Source organism: Myotis yumanensis, unplaced genomic scaffold (genome assembly GCF_028538775.1).
Source record: "Myotis yumanensis isolate MYYU_CA2020_CCGP unplaced genomic scaffold, mMyoYum1.0.hap1 SCAF_2, whole genome shotgun sequence".
In the NCBI taxonomy this organism is placed as follows: domain Eukaryota; kingdom Metazoa; phylum Chordata; class Mammalia; order Chiroptera; family Vespertilionidae; genus Myotis; species Myotis yumanensis.
Window position 1 is genome coordinate 114,690,796 of NW_027223753.1, and position 13,582 is coordinate 114,704,377.

A 13,582-nucleotide genomic window follows, 5' to 3' on the forward strand; every position below is an offset into this window, starting at 1 on the left:
CTGCATCCTTGACAGGAGTGACCCAGAGTGCAATCCTCTCACAACAGTTTTGCCCCTTCAGCTGCTGCCTGCATATCAAAGCAGTTCCTTGCTCATTGCCACCGTGAGCTGGCTAACTTATTTTTTCCTTCTGCAGCCTCCTTTCTAAAGGCTATGCTGAGAAACTGATAGAATATTTCTATTGCTGGCTTTTCTACCCAATCCTTGACCTTCCTCGGGCTCCGTGGCTTTGGTGCCGGGATATCCTGTTTCTCTTTCTCAGACTCTGAACAACAGCTCCTCCATAAGGACCGAAGTGAAAAGAGATGCAGATCGTTGCAGAATAATGAGTCCTAGACTTATTAATGAGGCCAGGACGTTATTGACACTAAAACTGATATACAATGAAAGCATTCTTCTATTTTTGTCCTGCTCTTTATTTCCTGGTCTTCATGTTTCATATATGACTTGTGCTTATTTACGTGCCCTGCCACTGTTGTAATTATCATAATTAGTTAGACCCATATTAGTAGCATCCCTCTTTTAAAGAAAGGCAGTCATTTTATTTGTTTGCCTTGCTTGGTATAACTTATTACATGATGCTCTACGTAAGAGAAGACATAATAAATGTAATTTGCAGTAAGCCCACATTTCGGAGGCTTGCTTGAGCTAATACATGTCTTATCATCCTTGGAGACTATTCCCTGAACTATTTAGGACATTCCCACATTGATTCACAGCAAGTCTTCCACCTAGCCTGCTTTCTTTTACATGCAGTTGATTCCGCGATCAACTAGGAAACTCCTAGCATGGAACATATAAAGGCATACACTTACATATCAATGCTCCAGTGTGGAACTGTGGGTCCATTTGCTTCTATATTCAGCTCTCTCTCGCTCTCTCTCTCTCTCTCTCTAATTTAATTGGAGTCTCTGGAGTTTGAGCCTGAGCAGTGGTATTTTTTAAAGCTTTCGTAGGTAATTCTTTTGTGTGATGAGTGTTGGATACAGGCACAATGATACAGGTGCACATGTTTCATTTACTCAACAAACCCTGAGTGAGGGCTCACTAAGGGCCAGCTGTTATCACGGGCACTGAGATACCACAATGAATCAGGCGGACAGTTCTGCCTTCATGGAGCCTACAATATAGTGAGAGAGTCACACAAAGTGGACACAAATAATTGAAGATCACAATAATTATAATTGGGGTGCTATGACAGAAAATGGAGGCGGAGAGGAGATAGGGCTTCGATGTGGTGGTCAGCAAAGGCTACGCCCAATAGCTGAATTCTAAAGGTACAAAGGGGCTGAGGATCCTTAGAGAAGTTCTGGAGGAGAGGAGAAAGCACATGTGAGGATTCTAGGGAAAGAGGTCACCTTGGTGAAGGAACTGAAAGTAGGCCCTTGTGGTCAGGGGGAGGCAGGGAGTGGGAAATGGAAAAGAAACTAGATTGGAGAGATCAGTTAATGCTAGTTAATGTCAGATATCCAAAGCCATGGAAAATCTTTGGGGATTGATTCTGAATGCAATACGAAGTTTGTGGAAGACTTTAAGATATTGGATAGCTGATTTACTTCCTAAGAAATGTCTGGTGAAAGACGAGGCTGCTGCATTGGAGATGGAGAGAGATGAATTCTAAAGACATTTCAAAAGTAGATCTAAAATATTTTGAAGGTAGCTTAAGCAACGAGTAGACAGTGGTGGCATTAACCAAGATAAATAAAATAGGAGAGGAAAAGGCTTAGAGTTTAGGGCAATAAGGAAGCAGGGAGAAGAGCTCAGCACTAAAAATCAGATGTTCTACTTGGGGCATGTCAAGTTTAAGATGCTGCGAGATGTGCAAGGGGAAATGTCAAGTAGATAGTTGGATATGTGAGTCTAGAACTCAGAGAAGAGGTCTAAATGAAAAATATAAATGTAGGAGTTGTCACGATATAGATATTATTTAAAGCAATGACAATGGATAAGATCATCTAGGAAGAGAATGTAGTAAGACAAGAATCGGCCTGGGACCAGTCCCTGAGAATACCATCAGTTATTTTGGGTGGTGGAGGAGGAGGAACCAGCAGAGGACACTGACTAGGTGTGTGCCAAGTTGGAGGAAAGAAACCAAGAGACCTCCATGTCCCAGAGGCTGCAGGAGGGAAGTTTCAAGAGTACTGGTCAACACTGAGCTCTGTGAAAGAGTCAAAAGGAGAGTAAATGGGAGGGGAGGGAGAGGGGCTGGGGGAGCAGAATGAAGGAAAAGGGTGGAAAACACTTCTCTTGAGGCTTAGAATACAGTAGGGGGAAGTGAGAGATGTACACAAATTAAGGAGGTGAGGAGAGGGATCCAGAGAAAGAGAGGGAGAGAGGGAGAGAGGGAGAGGGAGAGGGAGAGGGAGAGGGAGAGGGAGAGGGAGAGGGAGAGGGAGAGGGAGAGGGAGAGGGAGAGGGAGATACCTGGGGACCTGGTGTTAGTGTTTTTGAAAGCTCTTCCGTGATTCTAATGTACAGTCCAGGAAGAGATTCACTGCCCACAATGAACTGTGGGAGATCATTAAGATATGGTCCTAACTAGGGGAACGATTTCTCAGACCTGGTTTTAATTAACAGGAGGAGAGAGAGCAAGCTGACTTGCTGGGTTACATGGAACAATGAGAGTGGTCAGAAATGTTGCACAAAGAAGGCTGAGGAATATGATGAGCCGAACTGGAAGCCATGAGAAGTGAAAGGAATGTCTGATCCAGAAGGGCCACAGTGAAACCATTGGGGGCCTAATCCAAAGTGCTGTTCCCTTTCTTTTCTACATCCAGGGCCAGGCCTGCACCACACTAGGAAACATGGAGCGGCTTGTAGCACAGTTACTCTGGGCAGTGCGGAAGGTCCCGCTTAGACAGTAGGAGGACTCCCTTCCCCTCCCTTCTCCTGTCTTCATGCCTCAGGACCAGGCAGCTGAAGAAATGGCTCTGCAATGACATCAACACAAGGAAAGGGAGAACCTGGAGTAAGTAGGAGAAGAAGGGAAGATAAAGAAGTTTTCTCTGCTGACTGTGAGGGAGGCCACCTAGGCAGAAGGTGGAAGAGACATGCTCCCTGAGGGGGTCTCTGATGAAATGTAACTCACACTAGAACTAAAGGATCTCCCAGTCCAGGCTCTGGCCGTGGAGCGTGTAATTTATTGGCTTGCATGGGTTTCATGGAGCAATTCAGTGTTTGAGATAAGGGCTGTGAAACTCCCATCCTCCACCTTCAGGGTTTAAACTGGGGTCTCCATGAATATTACAGCTTCATATAAATCTTCCCACACTCCCGGGGCCTCTGGGGACTGTCTGTAGATGGACGGGGAGTCTGTGATTTAAGAGTGACTCTTTTATCACCAAAGGTCAGACTGGGAGTCCATCTGACCCTCACACATGTTTTTAAAAGTTATTGAAAATTTTGATATTTAAAAATAAGGATTTAGGGCTTAAAAGAAGATGATCTGGAAACACTAGGCCTTTCTCCTTTGCAAGACACAGATCTGGAACTGGCTTCTTCTTTCTTTTCTCCCACTCTCTCCCTTCCCTCACCCACAAACCTTTATTGAGCACCTTGCTTTTGCCACAAGTTCAAAGCTAAGGTATAGTGTAAGCACATGGCCCGTGTGCTCCCACATCTATTCTGTGCTCACGTTTTCTTTTCATTAAACTTGGCCAAAGGCCACAATAAGGTCTGGGACTTGGATTAAATTCTGCATTCTCTGAGTCATGTTTTTCAAATACTGTTAGTTTGGTTGCCCATTAGCACTGTTCAATAATTTGTCTTCCAAATGGGCTGCCCTGAATTTTATTCAGAAGCTATTGTGAGATGGCTATGCCAGTTAATAAGCTGCTGTGTCTCAGCTTCAAATCAGCTCTTTTTTCTCTGCTTTGTGATGCTGGGTCAAGACTCTAGTTCTGCCTGTCAGCTGCTTCCCACAAGGAGAGCATGGCAAGGTGGGGAGGACAGGGAAGCAGAGGGTCTGCTGCTTCCACAGCTGGGTGTTCTCCAGATGGTTCCACACTCACACAGCTGCCTCTTGGTGTCCCCTGACAGTGCCATCTCTGCAGGGTTCAGTGCCTTCTTCCCAGTGGTCTGAGACCAGCGCCCTGGGCCTTTCCTTAAGTCTCTAGATTCTGGTAACTCCAGACTCTCCCCTTGGTTGTCAGAGCCCCAGGGATGGTAGCTGCTTTCTGAAACTATGGTTTCTGAGTTACTTCGGGTCTCCTTTGTGTTTTTCCAGTTCTCCCAACACCTGTTTAATTAATTCCCTGTTACCCTGGTTCTCAAGCTTGAGCTTGCTTCAGAATCCCCTGAAAGAAGGGCTTGTTAAAGCTCAGCGTGCCGGGCTCAGCCCCCAGAGTTTCTGATTCAGTAGGTCTGGGGTGGGGCCTAGAATCTGCTTTTCTGTCAACTTCCCAGTGATGCAGATGCTGCTGAACATTCACTCCCTCTCTGTTCTGTATTCTGTTTTCTAGCTGACCCGATTGACTCAGTGGCCTTCACTGAGAGAGCACACCACCCGTTTGGTTTGGCATGTTGGGTGGGGGGAAGTAGTGGCAACACCCACTTCTGACCTAGGCCTTCCCATGAGATCCAATCACTATCTTGGTCTGTCCATCCACACTCTGTACCGGTGCTCTTGCTCCTCTGCCCTGATTGCAAATCCCTTGGCTTTCCATTCCATCTCTCCCTGGCTTATGTCCCACCTTCTCTATGGGCCTGCTCTGCTAATTCCAAACCATTTGAATTCTTATTTCTCTACTCTCTACTGCGTTAACTGACCACGTTAACATCTTTGGGGCTTGCTTTTTCAAGTCCGCAATACACACTGAATTGTTTATTGTGTGCAGAGCCTCACACTGGATGCTCTTGCTAGAGTTAAAAGATGAGACTTAGACTCAGCCCTCACAGGGTAATCAACACTGCACAATTGAAAATGGTATTATTTGCTTGTGAAAGATCTGGAAAATATATCAGTAGAACTCCCTGCCCCCCCCCCCCCCCCCAACTAGAGAGAGAACTACTTTGGTAGCGTGTATCATTTGATTATCAAGATGAGGGTGGGATAAGACCAGAAGAAGGGAACTCAAGCAATAATGGCTAGAGGTTTGAATGCCTGCTGACGAGCAGGCTTTGCTTCACAGAAAGGGAACTATGGCAAGTGTGTGGCTGGAGTGGAATTATGTGGAGGGAAGGGAGTGATGTCAAGAGAAAGAAGAAGCTTGGGCCCTGATGATAGTCACAGGACAAATCAGAGGAGAATGAAATGGAAGAGAATGGGGATTTTCAATACACTACTTGCTGATGTGTTATAATCTCACGCATCTCTCCATGAAAGCATTAGTAAAGCTACTTGCTTCCTGGGACTATGACCAAGTATTGAGTCTTTATGCAACTTTGGAGTGGGATGAAATCAGAGACATCCTATAGGAACATGGTTACATGGAGTTATATATTTTATTTTCTTGGTTTTTTCTTCCTTGTAAATATATGCTAAGCACCCTGTGGCCCTTATGGATTTCATATTCTTTCCCATCAGTCCTGGTTACGAGTAGCACATGTTTATTGATGAATTAATTTTCAGGTTTAGAATTTATCCTTGCCCAGACACACCTCCCATTAGGCCACTCAAAGTACCAACAGGCCTGAATACAACAACTCATATGTAAGTGAAACACTCGTCCTTTGCTTTTTTTGATGATTTTTATTTGTTTTTCCGATTATATGTAAATAAACGCACATTATTGAACATTTGTAAATAATAAAAAGTGTGAAAGAAAATGAAAATCACCTAAAATTTCATTGTTCAAAGGTAACTACTACCAACAGAACGGTCTCTCTATATATCTTTATCTATATATATGTATTTATGTAATGGAGGCTATATTTAGAGAGCATATATGCAATATATATTTATATATTCTCTCTTTATATATATAAGACAAATTAGTTCCATATTTATAAAATTTTATATACTGCTTTTTAAACTTAACTTTTTGTTATAAGCATTTATCCTTTTGATTATGTCTTATTCAAAAATATAATTTAATATCAGCATCATAATTATTCACATAGACTATCATAATATATTTATTGAAATCCCAATATTGGATAATTATATTTTTCTCCACTTTTTGCTATAATATGTAATGCTACTGTGAACATTTATCTATATATATATATATATAGGTATATATATATATCTATATATATATATACAGTAACACTGTATTTGGGTAGACCTATCTTTTGATATTAAAAAACACATTTGTCTTCAGGAGTAGAATTTTGTTCTTACCTGAAATGAAGCTCAGAAGATACAAACCTAGAGGGCCGTGCAGAGTTTCGAAGGGCTTGCCAAAAGCGTTGTACATGAAGAAGGCTGTCCCCACCATGGTTAAGACAATCAGGATCATGGAGAAGAGAATGACATTGACGTGGATGCTCACTGGGATTGCTTTGAGCAAATCTGGGAAAACTGAAGGTAAAACAAAGATTGGAAGGAATTTAATTAGCAGTTTTCTGTAAGTTTAATTTAAAAAAATTAAATCCTTATATTTTTAACTTCAAAAATTACTAAAAATCCTTCAGATGAATACATTCTCACTAATTTACAAGGGATTTATACAAAGATTTAAACATGGGATTATTTTATAGAACTCACCAGTAAAAACTAGCAAAGGAGAGATTTGAGGGAATTTATTTTCTGCTTTGGTCATATGTAATTACTTCAGTAAACAAGTGCTGGCTTTTTTTTTTATTAAGGTATTACATATTTGTCCTTATCCCCCCATTGCCCCCCGCCTCCGCCGCCCGCCCTCCCCCCCCCCCGGGCTCATACCCTCACCCCCCTGGTGTCTGTGTCCATTGGTTATGCTTATATGCAACAAGTGCTGGCTTTGTAACCAAAAACTGTACATAAGTTTGATGCACAAAATTTTTTAAAATTGATTTTTATAGAGAAGAAGGGAGAGAGAGAGAGAGAGAGAGAGATCAGTTGCCTCCCACACATGTCCCCACCAAGGATCAAACTCACAACCTTTTGATGTACAGTATGATGCTCCTACCAATTGAGTGACATTGATGACATTTCTCAGTCATCATCTATATTTTTAAAATCTATCTTAATTTATAATGACATTTTCAGTTTGGGAATCTCTGGGAGAGTTCAAATAGCAGGAGGTTTTTATATTTCCTTTACCAACTTTAAAGAATAGGATATTTGCAGTCAACTTCAATATTTTGATGTAGCACAAGCTGTGGGAAAATAATTTCTGATGGTACAAGAAATATTTTCCATTTGGAAAACAGGCCAAGTTTATTTCTAGATTTTGTGTTCAGGGTAAGTTTTTCTTGTTTTCAAAAGAAATGAAATGCTTTATAAATGTAGGGTTTCTCTTATCTGGTGAGACATCAGCATGCTTAACATCAGCCAACCTGACAAAACCAATCTGGGGAAGTCTATTTCAGTCTATGTTAGTTTCCTGAACATTTATCAAGTGTTTAATTTATTTACTGAGCTACTACTATGTGTCAAGCATTCTTCTAGGTGCTGGAAATATAACCATCAAACAAGACAAACAAAGTCCCTGTTGTGAAGCTTATGACCTAATTAGAGGCCTAATGCATGAAATTCGCGCAAGAGTAGGCCTTCCTTCTCCCTGCTGCTGGCACCGGCTTCCCTCTGGCACCAGGAAACCAAGCTTCCCTAGCAGCCCCGGCTTCATCTGGAAGGTCGTCTGGTCTAATTAGCATATTATGCTTTTACTATTATAGATGGGAGTAGATGGACAATTAACAAGTAAACAAACAAATATGATACCTTATTGCCAAAGATGGCCACCATCAATTCCTTTCCTTCTTTTACACACACGTAACTTCCCCTTCAAGAGGTATAATTTATTCTTCAGTTACCTTGAACCTGGGCTGGCTTGTGACTGAGCACCTGAATCTAACAGCAGGGGACCTCTGCCAGTTGCACACCTAGCTTATGAGAGGACCAGCAGTTCCCACTGCTTTCCTTTTGGAGGCTTGCGCTGCCCGCCACTCAGGAGGTCCAGGCTACTTTGCTGGAGAGAGAGGCCCCTGGGGGAGCACCAGGCATAGGAGGAAAGAGTGTTGGACATCTACCCCAGCAACGTCTCCAGATGATGTCAACCCCAGCTGCTATTTAACTGCAACAGTAGGAGAGACTCAATCAAGAACTGTCCAACTGAACTAATAAACTTGTTTTAAGCCCTGACCTTAAATGATAGAATGATACACATTTTTTCCAAGTAGTGTTAGGAGGTTATTTTGCAGTGATAACAATAAGACACTTTCCATTGGTGATAATGTTATGGGGAAATATAACAGGGTAATGGGATTGGCAGTGATTGAGTGAGTGACGGGGGTCATCAGGAAAGTAACACCTGGGCTGACACCTGAGTGTTGAAAGGAAGTGGCTGTGCAGAGATGTGGGAAAGAGCATTCCAGGGAAAAGGAATACAGGGGTGACAGTGAACCTGGTGAATGAGGGAGATGGAAGTGAGATTGCTTTGCTGAGCTCAGATTGCTGCCCCTGCTAGGTCCTGATCTATTGATCATGGGAAGGAGTCTGCTTTTTTTTTTTTTTTTTTTTTTTTAATATATTTTATTGTTTTTTTACAGAGAGGAAGGGAGTAGGATAGAGAGTTAGAAACATTGATCAGCTGCCTCTTGCACACTCCCTACTGGAGATGTGCCTGCAACCAAGGTACATGCCCTTGACTGGAATCGAACCTGGGACCCTTCAGTCCGCAGGCCGATGCTCTATCCACTGAGCCAAACCGGTCAGGGCAGGAGTCTGCTTTTAATTCTAAATTCATTTGGAAGCCACTGGAGGGTTTTAAGTAGGAGAGTGACACAATCTCCTCAATGATATAATTGCCTTCTCCCTGTACCCCCAGACTCATCAATCCTATTTGACATCTCCACTTGGGGGTCTTAAACATGACTCAAACTTAAAACATCTAAAACAGAACTCTTGCATCATTTCTCACTCCCATGCACAAACCTGATCCTTCTACTTCCATCTCAGTTAATAGCATTGCCATTTATTCAGTTGCTTGGGCCAAATACCCAGGAGTAATCCACTGTTGACTTGGTTTATGCTAGCAGTTACCAAACACCTGCTTTCTCCTATCTTCCTGCCTGTAAAAGAGGTGGTAACCTCTTAATCTCCAATAAGAGAGCTGGGCGAAGTCTCTCTGAAAATCGAGGGTTGTAACCATCTTGAAACAAACACAGAAAGAAGTTGCACTGATTTGACTCCTGGAAAGAAAAGCCAGAAGCTAAAATAAATTATGTGCAGCATTTTAATTCTTATGAAGTCTCTTAAAATTCCATGGCAGAAAACCTGGCAAAGATAACACAAAAAAACAAAAAACCTACAGACCAATATTCCTGATGAATACACATGCAAAAATCCTAACCAAAATACTAGCTAATCAAATACAACAGTACATCCAAAAAATAATATATCATGATCAAGTGGGATTCATTTCAGGGGCACAAGGGTGGTTCAACATTCCCAAATCAATCAACACAATACACCACATTAACAAAAGAAAGGATAAAAATTATATGATCTTGTCAATAGATGCAGAAAAAGCATTTGCTAAGATACAACATCCATTTATGATTAAAATCTCAATAAAATAGGAATAAAAGGAAAGTACCTCAACTTAATAAAGGTCATCTATAATAATAAAAGCGTAATATGCTAATTAGACCAGACGTCCTTCCAGATGTACTTCAGAAGAAGCTACAGCGGTGGGGGCCAAGGCCTCTAGTACATGACAAACCCTCAGCCAATATCATACTCAATGGTGAAAAACTGAAAGCTTTTTCCCTAAGATCAGGAACAAGATAAGGATGTACTCTCTCACCACTCTTATTCAACATAGTACTAGAAGTACTAGCCAGAGCAATAAGGCAAGAGAAAGAAATAAAAGGCATCCAAATAGGGAAGGAAGAAGTCAAAGTGTCACTTTTTGAGGATGACATGATGCTGTATATAGAAAACCCTAAAGACTCTACCAAAAAACTACTGGAAACAATAAACAAATACAGTCAAGTTGCAGGATACAAAATCAATGTGCAAGAATCCATTTCCTTCCTGTATACCAACAACAAAACTTCAGAAAAAGGAATGAAGAAAACAATTCCTTTTTCAATTGCAACCAAAAGAATAAAATACCTAGGAATAAACTTAACAAAGAATGTGAAAGACCTATATACTGAAAATTACAAAACATTATTAAAAGAGATTGAAAAAGACACAACGAAATGGAAAAATATCCCATGTTCATGGATTGGAAGAATCAACATAGTTAAAATGGCCTTTTTACCCAAAGCAATACACAGATGTAATGCAATCCCCATCAAAATCCCAATGTAATTTTTTAAAGAAATAGAACAAGAAATCATCAGATTTGTATGGAACCACAAAAGACCCAGAATAGCCAAAGCAATCCTGAAAAAAAAAAAAAAAAAAGAACAAGGCTGGAGGTATCACGCTACCTGACTTCAAAATATACTACAGAGCTATGATAATCAAAACAGCATGGCATTGGCAGAGAAACAGACACACAGATCAATGGAACAGAATAGAGAGCCCAGCTATAAAACCACACATATATGGATAGATAACTTTTTAAAAAAATATATTTTATTGATTTTTTACAGAGAGGAAGGGAGAGAGATAGAGAGTTAGAAACATCGATGAGAGAGAAACATTGAACAGCTGGCTCCTTGCACACCTCCTACTGGGGATGTGCCTGCAACCAAGGTACATGCCCTTGACCAGAATCGAACCTGGGACCCTTCAGTCCACAGGCCAATGCTCTATCCACCGAGCCAAACTGGCTAGGGCAACCACTTTTGACAAAGGAACCAGAAATGCACATTGGAGTAAAGATAGTCTCTTCAGTAAATGGTGCTGGGGAAAGTGGAAAACTACATGCAAATGAATAAAACTGGATTGCAGTTTGTCCCCATGTACAAAAATTAATTCAAAATGGATCAAAGACTTAGACATAAGACCCAAAGCTATAGGTCACATAGAAAAAATATAGGTACCAAACTTATGAACCTGGGTGGTAGAGAACATTTTATGGACTTGACCCCAAAGGCAAGGGAGGTAAAGGCAAAAATAAATGAATGGGACTATAACAAACAAAAAGCTTCTGCACAGCAAAAGAAATGGACAATAAAATAAACAGGCAGCCAACCAGATGGGAGATGGTATTTGCAAACAGTAGCTCCAACAATGATTTAATTTCCAAAATATATAAAGAACTCATAAAACTCAACACCAAACAAATAAACAATCCAATCAAAAAAAGGACCTGAAAATACACCTCTCCCAAGAAGACATACAAAAAGCCAATAGATATATGAAAAGATGTTTAACCTCACTGGCAATCAGGGAAATGCAAATTAAAACTACAATGAGATACCACCTTACACCAATTAGAGTGGCCATTATCAACAAGACAAGCAACAACAAGTGTTGGAGAGGTTGTGGAGAAAAGAGAACCCTTATTCACTGATGGTGGGAATGTAGACTGGTACAACTACTGTGGAAAGCAGTCTGGTGATTCCTCAAAAATTTAAAAATAGAGCTACCATACGACCCAATAATCCCACTCCTAAAAAACTCGAAAGCATTTATACGCAAAGACATACGAACCCCTATGTTCATTGCAGCATTATTCACAGTGGCCAAGAGTTGGAAACAGCCAAAGTGCCCTATGATAGAGGACTGGATAAAGAAGATGTGGTACATATACTCAATGCAGTACTACAGGGCCATAAGAAACTATGAAATAGCGTTATTTACAACAACCTTGAGAACATTATGCGAAGTGAAATAAGTCAAATAGAGAAACCTAAGAACTATATGATTTAACTCATATTCTATATAATAAAGAGCTAATATGCTAATTAGACTGGATGGCAGAATGACCTTCCAGAATGACCAGTGGGTGGGGGGCGGGGCCAGCGAGCCTGTGCTGCCAGGCCAGCCATGGTGGTCCCACACTGCCCCTTCTGCAGAGGTGGTGGGAGAGGGGAAAGCATAGTCCCAGCACCTCTGGAGAAGTGGGATGGGGCATGACCATGGTGCCTCAACCTCCCATGGCCCCTCCCCAGCCAGCCCAGCCCCTGATCACCCCTCCCCCACCAGTGGGCTGAGGTGGAGCCAGAACAAAGGAGCAGCAAGTCTGGCTTCTAGTTGAGTGGCGCTCTCCCCTCTGCCTCTTACCCTCCAAACCGCCCCTCAGCCAGAATCCGGGCTCATGGCTGGTGAGCACAGTGGTAAGGAGCAAGGGGTCCTGGACTGTGAGAGCTCTGGACTGTGAGAGGGATGTCTGAGTGCCAGTTTAGGCCCAATCCCCCCTGGGGATTAAGACAGCAGGCAGACATCCCCTGAGGGGTCCTGGACTGCGAGAGGGCAGAGGCCAGGCTGAGGGACCCCCAACCCCATCACGAATTTTGTGCACTGGGCCTCTAGTGTAGAATATAAAACTGAAACTTATGTGCACAAATAACAATGTGGTGGTTGCCAGAGCGAGTGGGGTGGGGGAAGAAAGGGGTCCTAATATGAGGTGACAGGAGAAGATTTGACTTTGGGTGGTGGGCACATGGTCCTATATTCAGATTTTGTAAATTAGTAATCCACACATGTAACCTATATGTTCATGTAGACCAGTGATGGTGAACCTTTTGAGCTTGGCGTGTCAGCATTTTGAAAAACCCTAACTTAACTCTGGTGCCATGTCATATATAGAAATTTTTTGATATTTGCAACCATAGTAAAATAAAGACTTATATTTTTGATATTTATTTTATATATTTAAACTAGTAGCCCGGTGCACGAAATTCATGCACTGGGGGGGGGGGGAAGGGGCCCCTCAGTCTGGCCTTCACCCTCTCCAATCTGAGACCCCTCAGGGAATGTCCAACTACCTGTTTGTGCCCACACTTTTAACAGATAACAGCTCCATTGTTGTTTCTTTCTTATACTTAAAACCATTGGAATTAGTAGGTATTCAAAGTGTGTATACATTTTGGGTGGACACCCTGTATATCTCTAGTCAGCAGTGAAATAAACCAACAGCAGATTTGGAACCCCCAGACAGGGAACCTCGCTCACTCCCCACATGTCTCCCCACTTCACTTTCCACCTTCGTGGGCAGCAGGAGAATCAACGTTTTCTCTCATTAATTCGGAAAAGCATGTCATGTCACCCGCTGCCCGGCAGGAGTGAGGTAGGCCCCAAGCAAGCGAGGCTCAGTCAGGGCAGCCTTCGCTCATGGGTTCTGGCACCCAAAGTGCACATTCCTCCTCTACAGTCGCCCCAACTATCCCACTGTTTCACTAAGAGGACGGAATTCCTCTCCGCCTCTGGGTTCTTGATCTTGAACGCTGACCGAAGGCATCTCAGTGAGGGCCGCCCGTTCCCACCAGGTGTGTCTATCTGCACCTGCTCCTGCCTCAGCACCTGCATTAACCCCCCAGAGGTGATCTTGTAGCTGCACTGGCCTCCGTGGGAACAGGGCATCACCACTCCGTC

General features: G+C 42.4%; 1 protein-coding gene across 1 annotated transcript in view; it reads right to left on the minus strand.

Annotated features, from left to right (window-relative positions):
• Positions 1-13,582, minus strand: part of CLRN1 (clarin 1) — a 46,148-nt gene that overhangs the window by 6,416 nt on the left and 26,150 nt on the right. The window contains exon 2 of the mRNA XM_070403494.1: positions 6,284-6,463. Coding sequence (XP_070259595.1) covers positions 6,284-6,463 — 180 coding nt within the window. The remainder of the gene's footprint in view (positions 1-6,283; positions 6,464-13,582) is intronic.